At 35.9% G+C, this 27,237-nt stretch overlaps 1 protein-coding gene across 14 annotated transcripts in view; it reads right to left on the bottom strand.

The window, feature by feature from the left end:
* The window catches only part of PPFIA2 (PTPRF interacting protein alpha 2), a 481,936-nt gene that overhangs the window by 10,991 nt on the left and 443,708 nt on the right, over positions 1 to 27,237 (bottom strand). For 4 of the 14 annotated variants that reach the window (XM_043446294.1, XM_043446295.1, XM_043446299.1 and 1 more), the window contains 5 exons: positions 24,207 to 24,407; positions 11,811 to 11,873; positions 10,555 to 10,584; positions 8,359 to 8,552; positions 4,591 to 4,688 (listed from right to left, as the gene is read on the bottom strand). In XM_043446294.1, the coding sequence (XP_043302229.1) occupies positions 4,591 to 4,688; positions 8,359 to 8,552; positions 10,555 to 10,584; positions 11,811 to 11,873; positions 24,207 to 24,407 (586 nt within the window). Of the gene's footprint in view, positions 1 to 4,590; positions 4,689 to 8,358; positions 8,553 to 10,554; positions 10,585 to 11,810; positions 11,874 to 23,493; positions 23,602 to 24,206; positions 24,408 to 27,237 lie in introns of all 14 variants that reach the window. The other 10 variants (XM_043446302.1, XM_043446303.1, XM_043446306.1 and 7 more) reach the window with 5 other exon arrangements.

The following is a 27,237-nucleotide window of genomic DNA, read 5'->3' as shown; positions in this document are numbered from 1 at the left end:
CTTGATGGACAAGAGTTTGAGTAAGCTCCGGGAGTTGGTGATGGACAGGGAAGCCTCGCATGCTACAGTCCAGCGGTTTGCCAAGAGTCGGACACGACTGAGTGACTGAATTTACTGAACTGGGGACATTTCTTATTTGTGTCATTATACAGCTCTTCTGTCAAGACAGCAAGATGAGAATTTAATATTGTTCTTCATCAGAGTGGTCTTCAAACTACTACCTAATTATTACATAGACTGGAAGAAATTCTTTTTTCATCTGAAGCAATAAGTCAGAATAAGATAGAACAGACATTGAATAGTTTAATACTTACACTGCTATTTTGTCAACCCACTATTTCTCAGTTACATATTAATCCAAAAATCAATGACTCTCAAGTCATAACTTCTTTTTTCCTTTTAGGTTGAAAAGCAGTATTTTACTGAGGTATAAAATACTTTGAATTTTATTTTCTAAAATTAAAACCTTTAAAGAAAAATATTAGGTACACCTTTATTTGGACCAAAACATATCAAAGTATCAAAAGTATCAAAACATATCAAAAGTTTTATTTTTTCCTCATTTCCTTTCATTATGAGTGACAGAATACTATATAAAAACCATCAAAATAGAAGTACCAGAATGTTTCACTGAAAAAAAAAGAATTTTTAAGAACTTAGGGAAAATGAGGCGGGGGGGTTGGGGGGGTGGAGGGAGTTTTTCTCAATCCTGTAGAAAGGGAAATGAAGCCCATAGTTTACTAGTGCAATAAAAGTAAGTTTTCCTTAATTTTTAAATTTTTTTTCTTTTCGAGTGAAATTTATACCTTATCCACAAAATGTATAAAGAATACTTTGGGAACTGCTTATTTCCCAAATTATCTGCAAAAATCTTAATATTATTTTCTTTTTAATATGTATGTGGGGTATTTATACATTAATTTCAAAAACATTATACTAATTTGTCCTAATACATTAATTAATAACCAATTTAGGATTTCTTGTGTAATATTAAAGCAGTAATACCTCAGCACCAGGCCTTCATGTTGTTTCTCAGTCACTATCCTCACTCCAACGGTAACTAATATTCTGACTATTCTCACCACAGATTAGATTTGTCTGATTTCTTAGCTTTTTATAAATGAAATCATGCACCATGTATTTTTGTGTTTGTGTCTTTCACTCAATATATGGTTCACCCATGCTATGGTTATTTTCATTGCTATTTAATATTCCATTATATGATTATGCCATGATGGATCCACTCTACTGTTGATGGAAATGTGGGTTCTACTGTGGGTTAAGAATAGAGCTGCTTTGAACACTCTTATTTATGTATTTTGGTGTATATTGTGAATATATATATAGCTACTGAGTAGCAAATGATAGAATTGATGTTATATACATACATTTAATGTTAGCAGATATTGCTAAATAAATACCCACTCTCACAATTTAAAACCCCCAGTGCTACAGGCTTACCTCTCAACACATTTCTCTTTTTCTCAAGGCTTGGGTGTCTTAGTTGCTTTCTGCTGCCTTCAAACATCTGTTTATTGATTGACCTAGTTTTTCTACTTGTTCATGGTTGAAGATTGATCTGATTGAATGTATTCCATTTATAGTCAGAAGTAGAAATTCCTCAGATTAGTTTGTATTCTTTTTGTCTCTGCCAATCCATGGTGATGGTAAAGTATTTGCATATGAATCTGGAAGGCATAGCTACTTCACATAATTCTACTTAACTCCTATTGTGGCTTGAACAATCTTATTTCAAAACAAAGGCCCTAAGATTCTCTTGGATTTGGTTTAATGAGAAACCTGTGAGGAAAGACTCAAAATGCCCACTTTTCAGAATCGCTTTACTATATCTTGCTCCAGCCCAGGCAGAATGAATTTCTTCAGGAAGTAGGTGTTTACTGTCTCAGAATTCTAGCTCTTTCTTTCCCCATGTCTTCATCAAAGCAAAGGACTTCAGTAATAATCTTTACTATCTAAGGACATTTTATACTATGTATATTCACTGGGTTTCCCTGGGTCAGTCCTAAAGTATATGCATTCCTCTGTGTTCATTAACTTTTTCCATTGTGGTGTTAGACCTCAGAAAATAGGATGTAAGTTGGTCGTATTATATTTTGATTACATTTAATCAGTTACTGTAGTTCTATCTACTGATTATACCACACTGTACTTCAAAAGTTGGGTAGGTATGTATGGTTGGCAGTAACAGTTCTGTAATTATTTTTACTAATGGCACAACAGTTCAACAAAAATGTCAAGTTCTTTTTATGCTAAACAAATTTGTAAATAGAAAGCGTTCTTTTCTAGAGCTGGGTCTATGTTTTGTTAGTCTATGACATATATAGTTACCATATTTCTATAAATATATGTCTACCAAAAATTCCACTGACACACCTATAGCTGTTTATGAAATAATAAATATAAAATAATCCATTTATTTACAGGCTGAAGGTAAATAAGATACTACTCCCAAATTATCTTCTTCAGAACATCATAGTTTTTTTTAATTTCATTTTGTAAATTAGATCCCATTCTATAAATCTGTTTCGAAGCAAAACTTATGCTCTGACTTTAAAGCTTTGTAAGGTTCCTCTTGACCTAAACAATAAATGGCTAGAGATCAGTGTTGATGGTTTCCTAGCAACAAATTAAATGCTTGTAGATCCTTGATATGCACATGGCCTCTTCACTTCAGAAAGCTGTTTATTAAGGTCAAGGTTAATAAATACTTCAGATAATAACAGAGACCCCTAGTCATAGTCAAGAGTTATTCCTGTAAATGTCATCAGATCAGTCACAGGAAATGGGTTATTTTTATGATCTCACTCACAGCTACATCACACATGGAGTTGCCTGTGTATAATCATGGTGAATCATGGCAGTTTTTCTCAGAGTTATGCTTACAATTGCCAAGTACTAATATAATATTTGATGTAGTGCCAAAAACATCTATATCTGAAGCATTCCGTGGTGAAACCAAGCATAATAAAATCTAATTGGAAAAAAGCACTTCAAAAAGAAAACCAGAAAGGCATATCCCATGGTAAAATCTATTTGTGTGCTAAAACATCTTTTGTTAGGTTAAGCACAGACTTCCTTTTGGGGTCTTTCTTGGCCAGTTAATCCCCAAATTTCAATTCAACTGAACAGTGTGGTGTAAAGATAGCTTGCAATTTCCTGGGTCCCCAAAACAAAGTGAAATCAAACAACTCAATTTTGATCATGGAAAAACACTTTCTTGCTCCTAAGCAATGAGTCCAGTGAAGTGTTACAAGAAATCCATTGTGTCTGTCTAGTCTCCAATGAACCATTTATAGAAAAATATTTTTAATCAATCACCTTCACAGGCATTCAGACTAATTCAACTATAACTAATGTACTGTCCAAGAACTGCCAAAGGTAAAAGTAATTTCTGACAATGCTTATCACAAATGAAAACTACAGAAGTCTAACATCTTAAAGAATAAAACAGTGCTAAACTTTAATATGGGGAAGATGGATAACATGTAATATATACTGTTTTCATATCTAAAGTAAGCCCTAAAGGCAGTGAAAATAACAACAAACTCATGCCTAACTTTGAAAAATTAATTACAAATACTTACTGGATTCAATGAAATACTTCTAAATATAAACTCCCAGGAAATAGCAAACAAATAATAACTTATAAGTTCATTTTGCTTATACTTAAAATTCTTTTCAAAAACTTTGGGCCTTTTTTCCATTAAAAATAGACATAAAAGGACATGATTGCCCCCCCACTCCAAAAGTCCTATAGATAACTTATATCTTACATCAAGTCATTAAATTTTCCCTCAACAACAACAATAATAAAAATAAAGTGGTCTCTAACAAGTGTAAGACCTAACATGTTGTTCTTTTTAAACAGTTCTTTCCTCTGTATACTAAGGTGTATCTCAATGTTTAAAGGTCAGTTACTAAATACAGTACTTTTCTACTAAGTCTGTTACAGGGAGTGTCTTTTCTTATAATTCAAATCAAATATTTTCATACAAATATTAGTTGCAGCAGCCAGTAATCTTTCTAAAACCATTTCTAGTTAAAATTATTAGTGAATTAGTCTCATGGGAAAAAATCCCTCTGTAACTTCTATATTAAAATTCCTATATAATTTCTATGTCTTACAGAAAAAATCTCTGGGCACTGAAATAAAATCAAATGATACAAGTCAAAGATGAACTGCTATAAATAAATTATATACCATGTTTCTCTGAATCATAATAAGAAGGTTCTATTAAAAGTTTGACAAAAATATCTATGTGGAGGCATCTGTAGGATAAGCAATGTATAATTAATAGAATTAATAGGTTCAGAGGAACAGACCTCAATTCAGAAAATCAAGAATATGCCCCCAATGGAATATCTATCTTATATAATGATGATAACCCTTTCTGAGTTTTAACCAGAAAAGTAATGAAAAAGAAATAATGATGATACTTCTAGTTGAATATTTATGTTTTTTAATGACAACTGTAATGCATACAACATTTTAGGTTCACAAAAAAAATGAAAACTAAAAATACCCCCCCAAAGAAAGACATGATTTGATATGAAAGAAAGACATAGTACCTTTTATTTCATGTTGGCTTGCTTCTCGTCTTCTTTCTAGTTCTTTTCTGTCATAATTCAACCTTTTTAAGCACATAATTCCATATTGTAAACTTGTTCTGTTATTTTTTTTAAAAAAGGAGAAAACACAGTGAGTTTACTCAGTAGATGATTAAGCACAGTCAACACTATGCCTTACTTCTTTGACAACATGTTAATAAGTTATATCTGTAATTAAATTCTTTAGGATTATAGGGAAATAAAATTATAGTTATTCTAAGCCCTCAGTGTTTCTAAAGAGCAAAGAAAGTATTTTTTAAATAAATTAAGCATAGTCTTAAAATAATCTTGGATTTTGTTGTTCATCCACATTTTTGTTTTCTGTTAAGTTATTTTAGCATTGTTTGAAGACAAATGAACATCTTACTCACTTGAAAATAACTTAAAGAGAGTCACTATTATGGAGTCAAGAAGGAATTTATAGGAAATGGTTACCCTCCTTTTCATGATGAGAAAAATAATATAAAAATATGAGTAAGTTAAGTATTAACATATAGAAGCAAATAACAAATGGCCACCAACTCTTAAGTAATAGAGAAGTATGTGAAAGGAAAAAGTCAACAAACAATGGAACTCCCTATGGAGAAGATATTGTGGATGAACAGAGAACCGACTGATCCTTAAAGATCAAGCAGAGAAAGATGATGGGGCACCATGAACATAGGATTGCTGATGAAATGTTAAATATGTGGTGATAGTGAGACCCACTGTCCAGAGTTGAGAATCCATGTCAGGAAATAAGGAGGAATGTGATTTCACACGGAGAATGGGGTTACATTAAGAAAAACATGCATTCAGAATAATGTGGGACATGTCAAGGTGATAGAAAATTACTGGACAATTTTCAAAGGAGAAAAACATTAAAGGTTTTGATTTAAGAAAGAATGAATATGATAGCAAAACAGGAGTTGGGAAAAAGAGGTAATTCTAGGTAATAGGGAAATAAGTTGAAGAATCAAGGCTGTCAAAATTATGGTCACAATAGAGACAATGAAAAGCATGAAAAGAAAATCCAAAACCCAGAGATGTTTGAAGAGAAGAAAGAAGACTCAGTGACACTATATATAAAGGTTATGGAAGAGTATAGTAGGTAGAAAGAATCTCTAGGCCTCAAGAATGAAGAGCACTGATTATTAGTGATTTCTTAAATGTTTAGAATTATAGACAAAGACATACACTGGAGAAGGAAATGGGAACCCACTCCAGTATTCTTGCCTGGGAAATCCCATGGACAGAGGAGCCTGGTGAGCAATAGTCCATGGGGTCGCAAACAGTTGGACATGACTGAGTGACTTTCACTTCACTTCACTTAGACACAATACACTGGTCAGGCTACTCTTACATGCTGGATGCACTTCTAAGCATTGTTAGTAAAACAATGCTGAGTTCAAACAGTTCAGAATCAGGAAAATGAAAAAAAAAAAAAAACTACATTAATTGCTACTATTGGATGAATTGTGTTCCCCCAAATTCCTGTGTTGAAGCCCTAACCCACCCTACTTCCGAATGTGACTGTAATTAGAGATCGGGTCTTAAGAGAGGTAATTTAGATAAAATAAGGACATCAGGGTAGACCTTAATCCAGTATGACCAGTGTCCTTACAGAAGAGAAAATTTAGAACACAGAAAACTGGGAAGTATTCATGCACAGGAAAGACCACGTGTGGATACACTGAGAAAGCAGCTGTCTGCAAGTCAAGGTGAAGAAACCAACAATGCTGACACTTTGTTTCCTAGATTCCAGAACTTTAAGAAAGTAAATTTCTCTTGTTTAAGCCACTGGTCTGTGGCATTTTGTTATGTTAGGCCAATTAAACTAATTCAGTGGATACCAGATAATACTGATATGAAAACCATCATAGACATTAGCCAGCTTGAGATTAAACCAGTGGCTCTTTGCCTAATTTCTGCCAGACTTTTATATGTAATGCAAAATTGTGCTATAAAGGGGATATATATATATTGTTATAACAATGTCAGTCATATGGAAAACTGAGCTACAAAGACAGCAGGTTGTCATATGCAGTCAAGTACTACCTGCTTTAGGTCAGAGCTCAGAACAAACAAGAACTCTGCCATTTGAGTAATTTTGTTTCCTTTAAAATATTTTTTAATACCCAAAACATTTTTTATTGGGCTGTGGCCAGTTAACAATGTTGATTTTTTTTTTTTTAAAACCTGATCACTGTGTTAACCATTTCTCTTATAACAATAATAACTAAAACTGATCTACTGAAGAATACAAAACAGGCACAAGTGTATCACCAGAAATTCTGGTATGCAAAAATCTGTTGCAACCACACAGAATTTGAGGGCTTAAACATTCAAGGACAGAGAACTCACTGCCTCACAGTGTGTGCTATAGAGCAATAGCGATACAATGTTTTTCTATTGGACATAAATCACCCACTCTATAATCTACACCTATTTGAAATAGGAAAGTATATATTCAAGAGAGCAAATATTATTCTTCTATCACATATGTTAAAACATAAGTAAATTTATCTGAATTCTTCCCTATCCAATCTAAATTTAATTCCTTCCTTTCCCCTAGACTTCTACCACTCTATCACAGTTTAATATCCATAAATGAATACAGTTTCTTGTCGTCATCTCACCTGAGAGTAGGATTTTTATTGTGCCTGCCAGTAAACACAGTACAGATATGCCCTGTCAAGCCATTAACCAGAACTGAGACTTTTGTGTCAACTATAAATATTTTTTTCAATTGAACTGCTTTTAAATAATGAATTCCCAATCAAGCATTTTAATGGTTTTTAAAAATGGTATTATATTTATCTCTACTAAATTTAATCCAATAGTGTCAACAACTGTTGAAATTCAAAAGATTTTGATAAATTTGACTGAAGAATCTCAATTATTATCTTTTCATCCTAACTTTATGTCATTAACATATGTGATTTTTATACCTTTTAATTTCAGTCATTAATTAAATGTTGGACAGGATGTGAGCAAATAGTTTGCCAAATTGTATAGATTTATATTTATTTACTATAATTAACTATATATAAAATGATAATAATACAACTGACAGTTTTGCAGATGACTTACAAAGAGATCAGGCTATAACATTACATTTATGACATGGTATTATAAAAAGTGTTTTTTTACCCCCTGGATAATAAACAACTTGAAAAAAGAATTTTCATATTTTTAATCACAGCAATTTACTTCTCTGTGTTCTTACCACTGTCTTATGTATTATTCACTGTTTTTTTTTTTCTGAAAATCAATGCACAAATAAGCAAAAGCACCGAAAGATTTATATAAAAACAAAAATGTTTTTCAGAGGAGAATTCCTTCTCAAATTTTTTTCTAGCATATCCCTAAGTTATTTAATTTATAACTACATATATCTATAGTTGAAACTGATCAATTTATTCTTAATAAATATTTTTCTACAATGAACACATAGATTCAAATTGCAAACATGAAATTTCCTAAAGATACAGGGGGGAGAAAAGATCCACACTGTATGAGAATTTTGTACTGTCTAATTCTGTCATCTTTGGGCATGTAATATGCACCCAGCTCTACATTAGACAGTCCCTGCAATTCATTACATGAAGATATTTTTGCCAAGTAGATATACACAGATGTTTCAAAGAGCACATACTCTATATTTCTTAAATATCTCTTTATGTTCTAGCAATATATACATTAATTACTTTTTCACTTAAATTATCTCAGAAAAAACCTAAAACCTACCGATGGAAACTATCCACCATTTTTAAATGGACGCGGAGATCTTTTTTTGTTAGGTGATCTAGCATTCTTGCATCTACCAAGCATTCCATAAAATAACTTCTGTACTGAGGTAACCCCAGACTGGGAAGCCATTCGTTTCCAATCCACTCATGGTTCATATCTCCATATGCCAGGGTCTGTAGAAAAACCGGACACTAGAATTGTTTTATAGCAGTCAAGTTTCTTAACCAATAAAATGAGATGGTAATTGGAGGATATGGGCCTTCATTTTAATTGATATTTAATTCTTTTATATATTGAAATGAAGCAGAAATTATATTTAGCCTCTAAATTTGATTTATTTTGTACAAAGTAGAAGTCTGGGTCCTTGCCTACAAGGTCCTTGCCTAGAGTGAATCATTATGCTCACTTCTGTTTTCTCAAAAGGAAGTACATTTTATACAAAATACATTTTAAATTCAAAAGTTAAAAATGAATGATATAAACAAAGGCTGAGCTGAAAGATCCTGACTTTGTATAGATAGATTTATTTAATCCAACTTATTTTATCTTTATCTGTCAGTACGCCACCATTTCCTTCTCTTCAATGCTACTCTTATAGTGCGGTGGCGTGATGGCAAATCTTGACATGAAAACAGAAACTCCAGTAAATGAAGGGAGAAAGGAGCCCCAAGGCTAGAGGGCAGAATGCTGAAGCTTTATGTGGCCTCTGTTGTTACCTAGTGAAGCATGCAACCAGGACTCTATAAAAATTGATGCACTCTTTTATAGATATCAGTCAATACAGATTTTGTGTTTAAAGAATCAGAGCATGACCAAAAAGTAAAATATAATCTAATTCTTTAATATATCAATATAAACTGATCTTACCAAACACTGTTGGTAAAAGTCAAAAATAAAACCCAAATCAACCATCGCCACTAAAACAATTTTTAAAAAGAATTATTACTCTCTATTAATTTGACAATATTTTCCATTCAGATCCTTATCAAAGTCCCAATTAGAACATGTGTTTCTAATTAAAATTGAGGTGTCCCTCTTATTTTGTGTGTTCTTAAAGAATGAAATGCTTAGCAAAATTAAAACCTAATGCAGCCCTAAGTTACTAAATGTAGGTCCTAGTAGTATCTGGGCTTCCCTGGTGGCTCAGTGGTAAAGAATGGGCCTGCAATGTAAGAGACACAGGAGACGCGGGTTCAATTCCTGGGTCAGGCAGATGCCCTGGGGAAGGAAATGGCAACCTATTCCAATATTCTTGCCTGGGAAATCCCATGGACAGAGGAGCCTGGCCAGCTACAGTCCATGAAGGTACAAAAAGCTGGACATGACGGAGCGACTAAGCAGCTACAGCAGCAAGGTCCTAGTAATAACTACCAAAAAATTCATACAAAGTTTGAATCACATTACCTGTAACACAGTAATTCTTTTAGTTTAGTAGTATAATGCAGAAGTGTTGAAAAAGGAACAGCTTCCCTACAAACATATATGTATGTTCAAATTACAGATGTTTGGCTCATAATGTCGTCTCAATAAACGGGAGTGACTTCTGACGTGCAGTCGCAAAGCTAACCCACATCCCTCCAACTCCATTTCTCACACAGTTTCCATTACACTATAAAGCTTGTGTGTGCTCAGTCACTCAGTCGTGTCCTACTGTGTGTGACCCCATGGACCACAGCCTTCCAGGCTCCTCTTCCATGGGGTTTCTCACGAATACTGGGGTGGGCTGCCATTTCCTCCTCCAGGGGATCTCCCTGGCCCAGGGGTTGAACCCATGTCTCTTGCATCTCCTGCATTGGCAGGTAGATTCTTTACCACTAGTGCCACCTAAAGAATAGGTGATTCCAAACAAATTTTTTGAAATCTCTCCTCTTCCCCTTACATCCAACATAAATGATTCCTGATTAAATATATTCAGAGGGCGATTTCCAAGAAGTTTACATTGTAGTTCTTTTAAAGGATAAAGGAAATTTTCCTTTCAAAAGAGGCCAGGTGTAAAATGACAGTCATCTTCTTGATTGCAAAATATGGTGATTTAAAAAGACCTATATAGTATTAAACATAATAAAGTTGAATACACAATTAAGCTAATCTTAAACCAAGTGAAGATTTAAAATATTACGACATACAGTTTTCTTACTTTATATATTCATAGCCTACTAAATGATACTGTTTTAAAGCATATGAATTTCCTACCTGGGCCCAGCTTCCTTCCTCAGATTCTTTCTGTGTTAGCAGCAGGAAATGATTAATAAAGCAGATAAATATAAATTAATCTCAAATTAATACAGTAAATTTTTTCCTAGTAGAAGCAAAATTGTTTTGCTATTAAAATGTTAATTAGGACACAGGAAGATAAATACACAGATCCTTATTCAGATCCACAGTAATCAACTGAGGAGTTCAAGGGCGACTACAAGGGCACCTATGTAATTTCTAATTTAGGCTAATTAAATACACACATGTGATATATGGAGTTTTCATGATACATTTGATCTGGTCATTCCAAACCTTTTTAACTCTTAAAACTGTGGGATTTTTCATAATAAGTTATAATAAAAAATTTTGATTATATACCTACAAATATACAATGCACAAATGTGTATACATACAGATGATGGAGAAATCCTGTACAAAGTAAATTAATGGAGTGGACAAAGGAACTGCATCCCTCCAGCTAAGCTTTGCAGTGATGAAATGGGTCTCAACAAGCAGCAACAAATAAAACTCAATAAGAGAAGACCAAGTGCAACAAACTAGAGTAAAAATGTAATTAGTAAACAACACTGGCATTTCTATTCATCATAAGCTAAATAATCAATTTCAAACATGAATCAAATGAAAAGGACACTAAATTAAAATAAGTTGCTCATAATAAAATGCATGGCATGCCCAACTTTGCTACTTTAAATGAGAAATGACTATACATAATACTGTATTTTTAAAAGCTGACAATTATGAGTCACCATGAATTTCTTTAAGCATGTACTTTTAATACCAAATGGACACTTTTCATGGGGGTGATGAGAAGGAAGCTTTGTATCTGAGATGGGAAAGTACAAGAAGCTAAATGATTGCATTTAAAAAGGATATTCAATCTATACATTCTATTACAAATTTAATTGGGTTTGGTAACATGCATTACCTGGGAATATGCTGAGTTTTAAGTGATATTTGCTATCAAACATTTCCAATGTTGCGGAATAGATAAATATTATTAAATCCTTTATTACTTGTTTGCATGTTACAAACTCTTATATTAACCACATTATGATAATCTAGTATGACTTTATTTAAAAATGTCTAAATGCAGTGAAATTAGACCATAATCATTGCATATCACTGTGTGAACATACCCATTACTCTGATTCTACGGTAAACAAAATAGCTTTTCCATGCAAATAGCAGCAAAATAATGTTTTTGTATGTTCAACAAAGCTGTAAAGACTAACCGTTTTTGCTGGAGCGGCAAGATTTTCCATTTCTTCATGGGTCACCCAAACGTTGCCTGAAGGCTAGCGAGGAGGCCCAGAGGGGAGCGGGGGGATCCACGGGAGGAAGCAGTGGAAAAGAAGAAAGGCAGCGCCTCTGTAAGTTAATGGTACCCCACAGTAACACCACCACGCTCTTGCTTCTATAGTGTGCAAGAGACAGCACTGCTGGCTGCTCACAGCTCCCTTTTGCTTCTATTTCAAAAGATTAAATAGAAAGAGGCATGCTGTGAAGGTCACGTGGGACAGATTTAACATGACACTTCTGTAATTATTAATCAGGAAAAAGGCTTAATCAAAATTTGCATTTCAAAGGTATGTGGCTATTGCATCCATCTTTTTGTAATCATGGAGAACTGAATAAATTCGATCTGTAGAAGAATATTTTTTCTTCAGTAAACAAAGGCACATGTGTTTTGTCATGTTATTACCAATATTTCCTTCACAAAGTTTTGATTCTTCAATGCCCTTGGAAAGAGAAAATTGGTTGTCAATACAAAGCTGAAAGTACTATCATAACCTGCCTGGAAATCAATATCAGTTTTTCCCAAATGACCTCTTCCTTTTACAGTTCAGTGAATATGTTGTTTTCCTACATTCTTATAGAGAAAAAAGAATGGGAATGCTATTTTGGATGTAATAAAAGGTTTTTTTTTCAGTAAATATTGTCAGAAGTCACAAAACTTGGGTTACCTGATTTTTCAGCAGTATCCTACACCATTATAGAGAAGAAGAATTGTAAAAGGGAATTTTCCCTCTACCAGGCGCTATTCTATTATGAAGTCTCATTTTCCTTTTAAGAAAAACAACCCATGGTATTTGTTTTATACACTGACTTACATACAATTTCTAAACCAAAGTCCATTTAGTAACATAGAGATCACTGGGAACCACTTCCCATCAAATACCATTTCCCTGGGATATCTTTATGAACATTTCAACATTGTCCAAGTACATCAATTCTACAGGTACAGTGAAATATATATCCTATGTATTATTTGTTACTTATTTTGGAAGGGGTCTCGTTTTAAAGAATTGGAAGTAGCGAAATTGATACCCCAATATACATCATTACCATAATTTTCTCTGGCCTTTTCTACCAACACAGTACCATGTTAACTTAGCTTCTATTATAAATAATGCAATTTAATATAATTTTAAAAATAACTGCATATAAACTAAATTGATGAGTATAATTCAACATATGGTAAATCTCATGGAGAAGAGAATTAATCATGGTTGAGCAATGAAACAGTAAATATTCATTATTATAAGTAAATCATACAGGCATAAAGATCTCAAAGGATAAGTATCATTTATACATATAGAATTCTCATTTTCCTACCATTTTGGAGTTTTGAGTATAAATGAATTTTTCCTTAAAAGATAAAACTACACAACTGTAAAATATAATACAGGAGGCATCCATGTCATTAAAAGCCCCTCCCTCTATCCCCAGCTTCTAAAAATGGTGCTCATTATAAACAGAAAGTTGCATGTGAATGTATGATTATTAAACCACTTGGCAGAAGCTGCTTTCACTGACGTTTTGAGGAGTGTACTCTGCGAAGAAGAGTTTTACACTCAGCTGTCACGTTCCCCTTAAATTCAGTGATGACGCCGCTTTGCCTGAATGGCTGTGCTGTCTCTTCATCACGAGCTTCAGTGATGGTTACTCGAGAGGAAATTCATTTAAGCCAGATTGTTTCACAATGCTGTCTACAGATTCCACCTTGTTTGTGAATCCAAGAAATGAAGATCTCCCTCCTTCTGTAAGAAACCTGACCGGTATTATTTCATACTGAGATGTAGATATGTACAATCTCTTTCCTTGTGGCTCAGCTAGTCAAGACTCCACCTGCCATGCAGGAGACCTGAGTTCGATCCCTGACTTGGGAAGATCCCCTGGAGAAGGGAACGGCTACCCACTCCAGATTCTGGCCTGGAGAATTCCATGGAAATAGTCCATGGGGTCACCGAGTTGGACATGACTGAGTGACTTTCACTTCACTTCACATAATCTCTTTTGCAGGTTATTTAAAGTCTATATCTGCCAGTCTATCACCTTATTCTGGAGTGAGTAGGATTCAAGGCTATGAATTAATCTGTACCTTTGCATGCAAAATGAGCATATATCCAGGACAATTTTCTAAAGTATGGTTGGCAAACTTCCAGAAGTTGTAAGCTGGTCGTTCACTTGTGCTCTGCAGTTTTACTTGGGAGGAACACTGCCTGCTCTAGAGACTTGAAAAGTAACCCATAAAATGACTTCTATACGGCCCAACCACTTAGGCATTAGTTGAGGTTTTCAACAAGTTTATTTTATAAGCAAGCCCACGGGTAGTAAGTCAATTATTAAGATTTGTTTCTTTTTATCACCAGCTTCAAGGATGGAACTTCTGTCTGGATAAGTCATAAAAAGGGTGCTTTAGAGCATGAGCGTTTCAGCAAAGAGCACATCTTAGAGAATAGCTAGAGTTGGGATGCTTCAAGCAAGCAGAGGCCATAGGACACTGGTGCCTTGAGTCCAAGGATAAAGACTGCAAAAAGTGGCCTGGAAAAGCATAAGGACAAGCATCATATCATTTGGCTGTGGCTTTCTCAGAGCCACTGAAAATCATTTACTCACTGCCCTTGGTAATCCATGCTGCAATCTCCCAATAAATGAACTGGAGAATGCAAACCGGTAAATGATTTTTTTGGTATGTGTATGGCAAATACCATTTGAGCCTAGAAAATGATTTCTAAAATTTTAGTTATCTGGAAATTTACTAAATTATAATCAAGAGGTTTGACTTCTAGCAGTGCCACTTCTCAGTAGCTAGGACATTTCCTAAGCTTCTCCAGATTCTACATCTGTTAAGTAGGCTAAAACTACATACTCTTACTATAAAAGATGCTAATAATTTTGAATTATGATGCAATATTCTGATCCAGGGCTGGGACTAGGATGAGGTAGGTGGGGTGTCAAGGGGGCTCCATTTAAGGAAGCAGTCACTTTCAGGATCATGCAAATGCAAGGTCCTCACTGACAGTGAGACCCCCATTCAGTTTCCTTGGAGGTGCCTTGCTAGCCTTACCTTAGCCCAGAGGCAGTAGAATATTCAGCTAGTATTATCAATTGACATCTAGAAGGGAAATTCCTAAAGGAGGTTAAGAATTAAAGCACTTACCTAATTAAATCATTCAGGAGAGAGTTATGATATAAAACTAAATATTAAAATGAGTTTAAAGGGATAACTTATGAAAGGTAATTGGGGGAAAATAATTCTCTTGCTGTCAGAAAAACAAAATAAATAAAGCAGCCAGACCTCAGAACAACCCTGAACCTTATCTAGCTGTAACTTCTGTAATGACTTACATCATTTTGAAGCATTTTTTACTTTAAAATTGACCTTCAGAGTAAATTAATTTGAAATTTACTTTCCACATTTAAAATGGCCTATATCCACATTTCTCCCTAATCTGACTTGATGTTTCTCTACCATAAAAGGAAAAATATTTCTCATATAATAAGACTAATTTAACACAACTATATTTCACCTTATTTACTTACAGGTTGAGGCTTAGGAGGTTAATAATTATGTAAAGGGGAACCAAAGTAGCCTGAAAAAATGTTGTGAAAAAGAAGGAAAACTGGTAGAGTGTAGGAAGCAGGAAAGTACCCTTGTCAGGAGCACAGACTCTGGGGCAAAACCACCCGGGGTGCGACCTTAGGACCAGTCACTTAACCTCTCTGTTCCTCAATCCCTCCCATTTGTAAAACAGGTATGAAAGTACCCATCTCACAGCATTGTCCTCAGACTCAAATCAGTTACGGCATGTAGAACACTTAGACCAGGGCCTGGCACTTAGTTCTCACTGATGTTGGCTGCTACTACAATTTTACTAGAAATCTCATTAAACAATCTCTACCCAAGTAAATCTTTAGTTTAATAAATGCTCTGTATTTCCCCTGTACATTGTGTTGAAGCTTATCTTATGCCCTCCATGTCTGCTCAAAATTGCTAAATTATATGTTTACCAAAGATCATTTGTTTTTGTTCCCAAACCTTTTTACTTTCACAGCACTTTTTTTTTAATTAGGCAATTTAAGTAAATATTATATAGAGCCAAAAATTAAATAAACTTGGTTCATGTCTGAACACTAAGCTGAATTATTTGGAAAGACTAGATAAGGGCAAATATTAAAACACATTATCAATGAGAAATACAACTTCAGCAAAGTCTAGGGAAGAATTTGTAAATTTCCAGGAGAATTCTACACTCATATAGCTTTTCGAGTCTCTTAGTTATCACTTTAAAAAGAAACTCAAACTTAAAAAGTTGAAAATGTTTAAAGGATGAAGCTATCAAATAAACATGATGTGAAACTCCAGGCACTGGAATTATACTAAAAGAAAAATCCTAGGGTTTCATCTAAATTTGCAAGTGCTTGAATATTTACATATTTTTACTTAAGATGAAATATTTAAAGAATTTATGTATTCTTTATGATACACCCCTTAAACCAAATATTTCAATTATCGGATATCTCCATCTCTATTCTATTATATAGGAGGCCTTCTATAGTAACTATAGTAACAGCTTAGGAAAAAGAAACAGAAAGCTGGAAGATTAGGGCTGGCCCAGAGAAATAAAAAATGTAAATAATAATAATGAATGAAAACATTAGATTTTTCTATTAGTCCATCTCATCTAAACAGAAAGGAGGCAGAGTTCTGTTCAGTTTTTTGGTTTTTTTGTTTTTTAATCTAAGTATCTTATTTTTTTATCTTAAGAATTTGAGTGAATGAACAAGGTACATCTTTCTCAGGAACCCAAACCTAAACACATGGAATATCTTGTATGATCAGAACTGTTGGCAGTGTTCTAGAAGACATGATAACATTAAAAAAAAAAAAGCCAACTCCTTTTGAAATTTCAAAGAGTGAATCCTAGTATATAATTTTAGGTGATGACTTTAAAATGTTTTCATCTTCACTTTATGTAGTGGATTAAAATCACATGCAATTTTTTTGCAAAGCAAATCATATTTGAAATATATTAAAAATAAGTAAATACTTTCATGTAGATAGAGTTAAAGAAATATTTACAAAAAGCACTCAGTAGATTATTTTTAAAGCAAATAGAGACAAATTCTCTCTTGTGCAACTTGTATTGGTATCTAGCTAAAGGCATATGTCTTCTGTGAATAAAGAGCTTTCACACATTAGCGAAAAAAAAAATGAAAATTCCTATAATCTGATAGAAAAGTGAAAAAAGCTATGAATAGGAAATTCGTTTAAATGCTAAAATAAATAAGTATATGAAAACATTTTAACTTTCCTAGTAACTTTTAAAATGTAAACTTAAGCAATGTAGTCATTAACACTGACAAACAGGGAGAAAAGACTACACAATAGAATCTGGCAACTAAGGTTCAAAAGTAATAAAAATATAAATGCCCTCTATACAAATATTGCTACGGAAATAACCACAGTCAATGTAATAATATAACTACAGTCATACTCACTATGGTACTGTATGTAAATACAATGAAAACTGCTAAATAAGCAAAATGTCCCATATTAGGGGGTTGGTTAAATAAATTAAAGGAGGTATGCAGTAATTAACAATGTCCAATAAAATGGACAACTTGGATGAAATGGACAAATTCTTAGAAAAGTATAACTTTCCAAAACTGAACCAGGAAGAAATAGAAGATCTTAACAGACCCATCACAGGCAAGGAAATCGAAACTGTAATCAAAAATCTTCCAGCAAACAAAAGCCCAGGACCAGATGGCTTCACAGCTGAATTCTACCAAAAATTTAGAGAAGAGCTAACAACCTAATCTTACTCAAACTCTTCCAGAAAATGCAGAGGAAGGTAAACTCCAAACTCATTCTATGAGGCCACCATCACCCTAATTCCAAAACCAACAAAGATGCCACGAAAAAAAGAAAACTACAGGCCAATATCACTGATGAACATAGATGCAAAAATCCTTAACAAAATTCTAGCAAACAGAATCCAACAACATATTAAAAAAATCATACACCATGACCAAGTGGGCTTTATTCCAGGAATGCAAGGATTCTTTAATATCCACAAATCAATCAATGTAATACACCACATTAACAATTTGAAAGATAAAAACCATATGATTATCTCAATAGATGCAGAGAAATCCTTTGACAAAATTCAACACTCATTTATGATTAAAACTCTCCAGAAAGCAGGAATAGAAGGAACATACCTCAACATAATAAAAGCTATATATGACAAACCCACAGCAAGCATCACCCTCAATGGTGAAAAATTGAAAGCATTTCCCCTGAAATCAGGAACAAGACAAGGGTGCCCACTCTCACCACTACTATTCAACATAGTGTTGGAAGTTTTGGCCACAGCAATCAGAGCAGAAAAAGAAGTAAAAGGAATCCAGATAGGAAAAGAAGAAGTGAAACTCTCACTGTTTGCAGATGACATGATCCTCTACATAGAAAACCCTAAAGACTCTACCAGAAAATTACTAGAGCTAATCAATGAATATAGTAAAGTTGCAGGATATAAAATTAACACACAGAAATCCCCTGCATTCCTATATACTAACAATGAAAAAACAGAAAGAGAAATTAAGGAAACAATACCATTCACCATTGCAACAAAAAGAATAAAATACTTAGGAGTATATCTACCTAAAGAAACAAAAGACCTATACATAGAAAACTATAAAACACTGATGAAATAAATCAAAGAGGACACAAACAGATGGAGAAACATACCGTGTTCATGGATTGGAAGAATCAATTTTGTCAAAATGGCTATACTACCCAAAGCAATCGATAGATTCAATGAATCCCTATCAAGCTACCAACGGTATTTTTCACAGAACTAAGAACAAATAATTTCACAATTTGTGTGGAAATACAAAAACCTCGAATAGCCAAAGTAATCTTGAGAAAGAAGAATGGAACTGGAGGAATCAACCTGCCTGACTTCAGACTCTACTACAAAGCCACAGTCATCAAGACAGTATGGTACTGGCACAAATACAGAAATATAGATCAATGGAACAGACTAGAAAGCCCAGAGATAAATACACGAACCTATGGACACCTTATCTTTGACAAAGGAGGCAAGTTAGATATAACAATGGAAAAAAGACAACCTCTTTAACAAGTGGTGCTGGGAAATGCTGGTCAAACCACTTGAAAAGAATGAACCTAGAAACACTTTTCTAACACCAATACACAAAAATAAAACTCAAAATGGATTAAAGATCTAAATGTAAGACCAGAAACTAAAAACTCCTAAGGAGAACATAGGACAACACACTCTCAAACATAAATCACAGCAGGCATCCTCTATGACCCACCTCCCAGAATATTGGAAATAAAAGCAAAACTAAACAAATGGGCATCTAAATGAAACTTAAAAGCTTTTGCACTACAAAAGAAACTATAAGTAAGGTGAAAAGACAGCCGTCAGATTGGGAGAAAATAATAGCAAATGAAGCAACAGACAAAGCATTAATCTCAAAAATATACAAGCAACTCTTGAAGCTCAATTCCAGAAAAATAAATGACCCAATCAAAAAATGGGCCAAAGAACTAAACAGACATTTCTCCAAAGAAGACATACAGATGGCTAACAAACACATGAAAAGATGCTCAACATCACTCATTATCAGAGAAATGCAAATCAAAACCACAATGAGGTACCATTACACGCCAGTCAGGATGGCTGCTATCCAAAAGTCTACAAGCAATACATGCTGGAGAGGGTGTGGAGAAAAGGGAACCCTTTCACACTGTTGGTGGGAATGCAAACTAGTACAGCCACTATGGAGAACAGTGTGGATATTTCTTAAAAAACTGGAAATAGAACTGCCATATGACCCAGCAATCCCACTTCTGTGCATACACACTGAGGAAACCAGATCTGAAAGAGACACGTGCACCCCAATGTTCATCGCAGCACTGTTTATAATAGCCAGGACATGGAAGCAACCTAGATGCCATCAGCAGATGAATGGATAAGGAAGCTGTGGTACATATACACCATGGAATTTTACTCAAGGGCCCGTTAAAAAGAATTCATTTGAAAACGTTCTAATGAGATGGATGAAACTGGAGCCCATTATACAGAGTGAAGTAAGCCAGAAAGATAAAGAACATTACAGCATACTAACACATATATATGGAATTTAGAAAGATGGTAACGACAACCCTATACAAAACAGAAAAAGAGACACAGATGTACAGAACAGACTTTTGAACTCTTTGGGAGAAGGTGAGGGTGGGATGTTTCGAAAGAACAGCATGTATATTATCTATGGTGAAACAGGTCACCAGCCCAGGTGGGATGCATTAGACAAGTGCTCGAGCCTGGTGCACTGGGAAGACCCAGAGGAATCGGGTGGAGAGGGAGGTGGGAGGGGGGATCGGGATGGGGAATACGTGTAAATCTATTGCTGATTCATGTCAATGTATGACAAAACCCACTGAAAAAATAAATAAATTTAAAAAAAAAAGAAAAGAAAAACAAAACAAAACAAAACAAAACAAAAAAACAATGATACTACATTACATATTTAATATTAATAAAATGGGGAAAATATTCATGCTCTATTATTATTGGGTTTTAAAAGTACAAAATAATATGTAAAAATAATTTATTTTTATAAAATGAGAAAGAAAGTAGAATGTAAAGGTCTCTATCAAAAAGTTAAGAGTGAAAATATTAATGATTTTAATAATTAACAATATATTACCTGTCTTTCAAATGTTAATTTATCTTTGAGCCTTAATCAGGAGTGACTTTTTCCTCCTTGGAATGCCAGAGCACTCTGCTTCTATCTCACATTAAGAAATAAAACTGTCATCTTCTACTAAACCTGCTTGTGAACATGTCTTCATTTTCTTAGCATGGTTACCCTCTCTCTGTAGTCAGGGCATACATATTTCATATCCTGTGTAGTGGTGGGTAGTATGACTTATAAAATCATGATATTAAGATGCATATTTATTGACTACTTACAATTTGCCAGGCACTGAGTTAAGGCCTGCTGCTGCTGCTGCTGCTAAGTCGCTTCAGTTGTTCCTGACTCTATGCGACCCCATAGACGGCAGCCCACCAGGCTCCCCCATCCCTGGGATTCTCCAGGCAGGAACACTGGAGTGGGTTGCCATTTCCTTCTCCAATGCATGAAAGTGAAAAGTGAGAGTGAAGTTGCTCAGTCATGTCCGACTCTTCACGACCCCATGGACTGCAGCCCATCAGGCTCCTCCATCCATGGGATTTTCCAGGCAAGAGTACTGGAGTGGGGTGCCATTGCCTTCTCCGGAGTTAAGGCCTAGGGACTATGGAAAACCTGGTAATATACCTTCTTGGCCTAGTGTGGGATGAATCAAGGAGAGAAAATTATGTAATAGCTTTTTGTAAGTATACAGAGCGATAACTTGGGAAGGGAAGCAAACCCAGACTTTGGAGTTTGGTGAAAACTTTTCAGAGGAAGGACATTCAGGGATCATCAGAGGGAGAAAGAATTGGAGGCCAGTGACCCTGGAGTGGGAAGAATGTGCCAGGCAGGAGAAGAACAACTGAAAAAGCTTATGATCAACCCAAATCATAAAAGTTTAGGAAATTTAAAGTAGTTCTGTGTTCCTGGGATCCTGATCTGAGGAAATAAAGCCTTTGAGGTGAACTGAGAATAGATGAAGGAGGGTCTCATAAGCTCTCTTCACATTTGACTGTTCTCTGAACAACTGAGTATGCCCTTACCTTTCACAGCTTCTGATTTAAGTTCCTTCAGTTTGCTTAGACATTTTTAGAAAAACAGTGCTTAATTGTTCAAGTTTCCTTTAAGAAACAGGATGCCAAATATAAATCAGTTACATTCTATTTTCCATCTTTAAGTTGGGACTTCCATTGCTTTTACTTTTGCAAGATTAGGAATTTTAAATATTTTTGTTCAAATCTGCTCTTGGGAGGAGAATGTTAACAGAAACCAGTCATGATAACTTCTCTCTCAGTTGGAAGTTACTCAGGAAAACTCATCATCAGATCTGAATTCTGTTTATAGTAACTATTTTAATGGCCTTCTCAGCTTTTATTTTAAATATATTCTGAATTACTTTTTTAGCTTCAGTAGTACTTCAGCTATAGTATATAACATTTATATACATTTTAATATGCTATCAGTTCAGTTCTGTTGCTCAGTCGTGTCTGACTCTTTGCGAGCCCATGAATCGCAGCACGCCAGGCCTCCCTGTCCATCACCAACTCCCGGAGTTTACTCAAACTCATGTCCATTGAGTCGGTGATGCCATCTAGCCATCTCATCCTCTGTTGTCCCCTTCTCCTCCTGCCCCCAATTGCTCCCAGAATCAGGGTCTTTTCCAATGAGTCAACTCTTCACATGAGGTGGCCAAAGTATTCGAGTTTCAGCTTCAGCATCAGTCCTTCCAATGAACACCCAGGACCGATCTCCTTTAGGATGGACTGGTTGGATCTCCTTGCAGTCCAAGGGACTCTCAAGAGTCTTCTCCAACACCATAGTTCAAAAGTATCAATTCTTCAGTGCTCAGCTTTCTTTACAGTTCAACTCTCACATCCATACATGACTACTGGAAAAACCATAGCCTTGACTAGACAGACCTTTGTTGGCAAAGTAATGCCTCTGCTTTTAAATATGCAGTCTAGGTTAGTCATAACTTTCCTTCCAAGGCACAAGCATCTTTTAATTTCATGGCTTCAGTCAACATCTGCAGTGATTTTGGAGGCCCCCCAAAATAAAGTCTGCCACTATTTCCACTGTTTCCCCATCTATTTGCCATGAAGTGATGGGACCAGATGCCATGATCTTAGTTTTCTGAATGTTGAGTTTTTAGTCAACTTTTTCACTCTCCTCTTTCACTTTCAAGAAATTATATATAAGAATTTGTTAAAGTATATATTTTCTCCTAAATATATCTTAGGAAAAAGTTAAAATGGAATTTTATAAGAAAGATAAACACTTTTAAATTTTGACTTTGTGTTTCTAGCACTGGAATCTAGTGCACTGGGAAGGAATATAAGAATATATGTAATAAAATGAAACCAATTCTCCAATTTACTGTGATGTTTAGTTCAGCTCAGTTCAGTTCAGTCACTCAGTCGTGTCCGACTCTTTGCAACCCCATGAACCGCAGCACACCAGGCCTCCCTGTCCATCACCAACTCCCGGAGTCCACCCGAACCCATGTCCATCGAGTTGGTGATGCCATCCAACCATCTCATCCTCCGTCGTCCCCTTCTCCTCCTGCCCTCAATCTTTCCTAGCATCAGGGTCTTTTCAAATAAGTCAGCTCTTCGCATGAGGTGGCCAAAGTATTGGAGTTTCAGCTTTAGCATCAGTCCTTCCAATGAACACCCAGGGCTGATCTCCTTTAGGATGGACTGGTTGGATCTCCTTGCAGTCCAAGGGACTCCCAAGAGTCTTCTCCAACACCACAGTTCAAAAGCATCATTTCTTCTGCGCTCAGTTTTCTTCACAGTCCAACTCTCACATCCATACATTAAGACCATATAAAAAAAAGTTATACTCAAGTTAGCTGTGTGCCTGAAAATTGAAATAATTTTACTTTCCTATCTTTTGCCCAGTATTTGAACTTACCTCATTTTTCCTTTTTTCTCTTTTTTGTATAAGACATGGAACCAGAAAAATCCAATTAACATCAGAAATCACATTCTTTATCAGAAAATGATATAATTTGGAGAAGGACTAAGGAAAGAAAGAATGTTATTTGCGAGTTTTTCTCAATGTTTGAATTTGTCATCTGGCATTCCTTTTTAAAATATTTTGTTCTTTTCTAATATTAAGACAGGGACAAAATTATGAGAGAAATAGGGATTTATAAATAAAAAGCAAACAGGTTTTGGGGGCAGGTAATTCACATGGTATTTATAAAACATTAAATATTAAGGTACTTTCATTTATGAAAACCGCTTAAGAGGTAGTGAGTTTAGCATTACAGCTTCAAAAAGTACTGCTGCCTAGAGTTCATCTCTTGAGATGCTGGATTACATTAAAAAGGAAAAATCTCACGGAAGAATAAACTCTTGGTCTTGCTTGGGAGAAAAATCTAAACTTTAGAGGCTAGCTCGAAAGTCTATTTTGGTTGCAGCCTTCAATTCTGATAGGACTCACAGCTCTTCAATTGAAAACCTATTAAAAGTAGCAGCAAGGTTAATGAAGAGCAAGCTAGATCTCCTGGGAATAATGCATGCTGACATTGACATGCTTGCTGCCACAGTTCTGCTCTGTGGGCCTGGGGAGGCTGCTGTCCGCCCAGCCCTGGGAGAGGGGAGGAGTGCAAACGGACTCACAGTTCTGGATGTTGGAGGAGCTGAAGGACTGGTTAGGGAAACCATCTCCTGGATTGCTAATCGGAGCTTTAAGCGATGCAGAGGGTTGCTGATTCCAATTTCTCTCTGGATCTCAGTGTCCGATAAAGCAGACATAATGGCACCGCTCTTCACATTGGCTCTGCAGGCTGCCACGTACCAAGCAGGCATTCCCAACCAGAGCTGTTGGATTGGGGAAAAAATGTACCCAGATTATAACCATAGTTAACCGTTAACGCTATGTGCTAGATCGTATTCTAATTACCTTACTTGTATGAACTCATTTATTACCACAACCCCGTGAAAGAGGTGCTATTATTATTTCCCCCAGAGCAGAGAGAGGCACAAAGACATTAACTAATTTATTCAAAGAACCAGTTAGGCAGTAACGGAAATAAAGATCGGAAAGGTAGCCTTCAGGGTCTGCAATTTAACAACGAATTTATGAGGGATAAATATAATAGCTGCACCTCACCAAATCTCCTCTAGAGCTTAAGGAGAAGAACAGCTACAAGCCACATTTGGTAAAGGCTCAATTAACACATTTGTTTAATAAATGACTTCAATTTATAATTCTCCTTTGGAATTCTGAGTGCTTTTGATCAAAGGCTTTAATGTGGCTAAGCGACATTTCCAACCTACCTACCTATGCTATGTGCTAATTTGTATGTGCTCAATTAGATGCTAAATAGGAAAATGCTTTTTGGAGAATGAAATGATGGGCTAATGGAAGAGGCTAACAGTATCAGCACCTGTAAAACATTAATTAAAGAGAGTTACGAAACGAATAATGCTCTAGAAATTACGGATTCTGATTTTTCAACTTTGCTGTGAGGCTTTGGAAAGACAGTTGAATTGGGAGTGCAATGAACAGAGCATAATGCCCAGCACACATGTGAAGCCCAGCGTGGATGCACTGAGCTGGAACATCAGAATTACACACGCTTAGTAAGGAATATTCTTGCCATCCCGCTCCCCGCTCCCTCGTCGTTAGCTGTGAATAAGAAGTGGGGCACCTACTGGTGAGTTTAAATTTTTAAGAAGCTAAAATACTATTTTGGGGGGTATTTTATTTGTTGATATGAACAGACTGAGCAAAAGGAGAGAGCGCTGAGAGTGAGCGCAAGTGAAGAAACAAGAGAAGAAAAACCACAAATCAGCAATATATAACGTCAAGAGCTCTAGACGAACAATCAGAGGGCTCGGGCCTTCCCTGTCCCTGGTGAGTTGTATAAGTCCTCTGTACCTCAGCCCTATTGCCCTCATTTGTAAAATGGAAGGGATGTGGCTTTATTATTTCTAAGGCTTTGTTTTAGGCAGCTTCTAAGATGATTCCAAATTATCTCACTTCCTGATATTCCTGCACTTGTATCACCCACTTCCTCCAAGTTGGGGCTGGACCTGGAGTCTTACTGTAATGAAAAGACTGTGATAAAAGGGACTGGCGCTGGTGGTGAAGAACCCACTTGCCAGAGACCCAGGTTCGATCCCTGGGAAGATCCCTTAAAGGAGGGCACGGCACCCCACTCCAGTACTCTTGCCTGGAGAATCCCGTGAACGGAGGAGCCTGGCGGGCTACAGTCCATAGGATTGCACAGAGTCAGACACAACTGAAGTGACTTAGCACACATGCGAAAGTGATGGGATGTGACTTTCTAGGTTAGGTTATGAACAGACGGGCTTCATTCCAGCTGGTCCTCTCTGCCCCTCTCCTCTGAGCTCTTGCTCTGGGGGAAGCCAGCTGTCGAGCTGGAAGCACTCCTGTGAGATGCTCACGTGGAAAGGAACAGATGTCTCTGGCCAACAGCAGCAAGGAGCGGAGTCAGCTCAGAATTGGATTTTCCTCCAAGTCAAGTCTTGACATGACTGGGGCCCTGGGCTGACACTCTGCCCACAGTCTTGTGAGAGACTTTGGATAGAGGCCATAGGTAAACCATGTCCAGATTCCTGACCCACAGAAGTCATGAGGAAAAGAAATGCTATGTGTTGGGATAATTTGCTACGTGATGATAAATAACTAATACTGATTTTTTTTTTTAATTTTAAAAATTCTTCTATGTTAAAGGGTTGCTTGCTTCTGTAGAGGAATTAAAAAGTGAAATCATTCATCCAATGTGGCCTGGGCTGTGACTGAGATAAGAGAAAGGAGACAGGTGTGGTGCATGGCTGACAATAGCATCTCCTACGTGTTAGGCACAGGAATTGACCTTGCCTTGACAGATATGATTATATACAAGAAAAGATGGATTTGAATTCATAGTTTGTAAACTAAAGTTGTTCAAAATACCTAAACATCTAAATATACCTTCACTGGACCTGGATGATTTTCACTTCTTTTCACCTCCTCTATACTAAGATATCTGGACTTCCATACTGGTTAACATTACCAATACATGGTTGCCAATACCTGGTTACCAAGGTCATTGCTAATTGTGCTCTGTGTGCCAAGTCACTTCAGTCATGTCTGACTCTGTGACCCTATGGACTATAGCCTGCTGGGCTCTTCTGTCCATGATATTCTCCAGGCAAGAATACTGGAGTGGGTTGCCATGTCCTTCTCTAGGGGATCTTCCAGACCCAGGGATGGAACCCACGACTCTTAACATTTCCTGCCCTGGCAGGCAGGTTCTTTACTGCTAGCGCTACCTGGAAAGCCCCCATCCCTGATTAGACTTTCACAAAGTTCTTGGTGTCTATAAATGGTGTGTGAAGCATCAGACTTATTTGTATCCACCACTCAGTGGGCTGTGCACTCGAGGAGGTACTAAAGGAGGTGAAAGTTAAGAGCTCTCATTCACTGGATCACCCACCTCACTCACTGTGTTTATTCCATTTTATAATTTCAGTCACTTTAGGGAGCAGACTAGGAGCAATTTTTGTGTGCTCAGGATAGCTTTAATTAGCAGAAACGTCACTGCCTGTCATTTCCTAGGCCCTTAATGTCAGTAAATCTTTTTTTTTTTTAAATAAAGGATATTTTCATCAGTTGCCAAAATAGCAGCTAACTCTGTGA

The sequence above is a fragment of the Cervus canadensis genome, chromosome 25 (genome assembly GCF_019320065.1).
Source record: "Cervus canadensis isolate Bull #8, Minnesota chromosome 25, ASM1932006v1, whole genome shotgun sequence".
In the NCBI taxonomy this organism is placed as follows: domain Eukaryota; kingdom Metazoa; phylum Chordata; class Mammalia; order Artiodactyla; family Cervidae; genus Cervus; species Cervus canadensis.
This window is presented reverse-complemented; position numbering and strand designations above follow the sequence as displayed.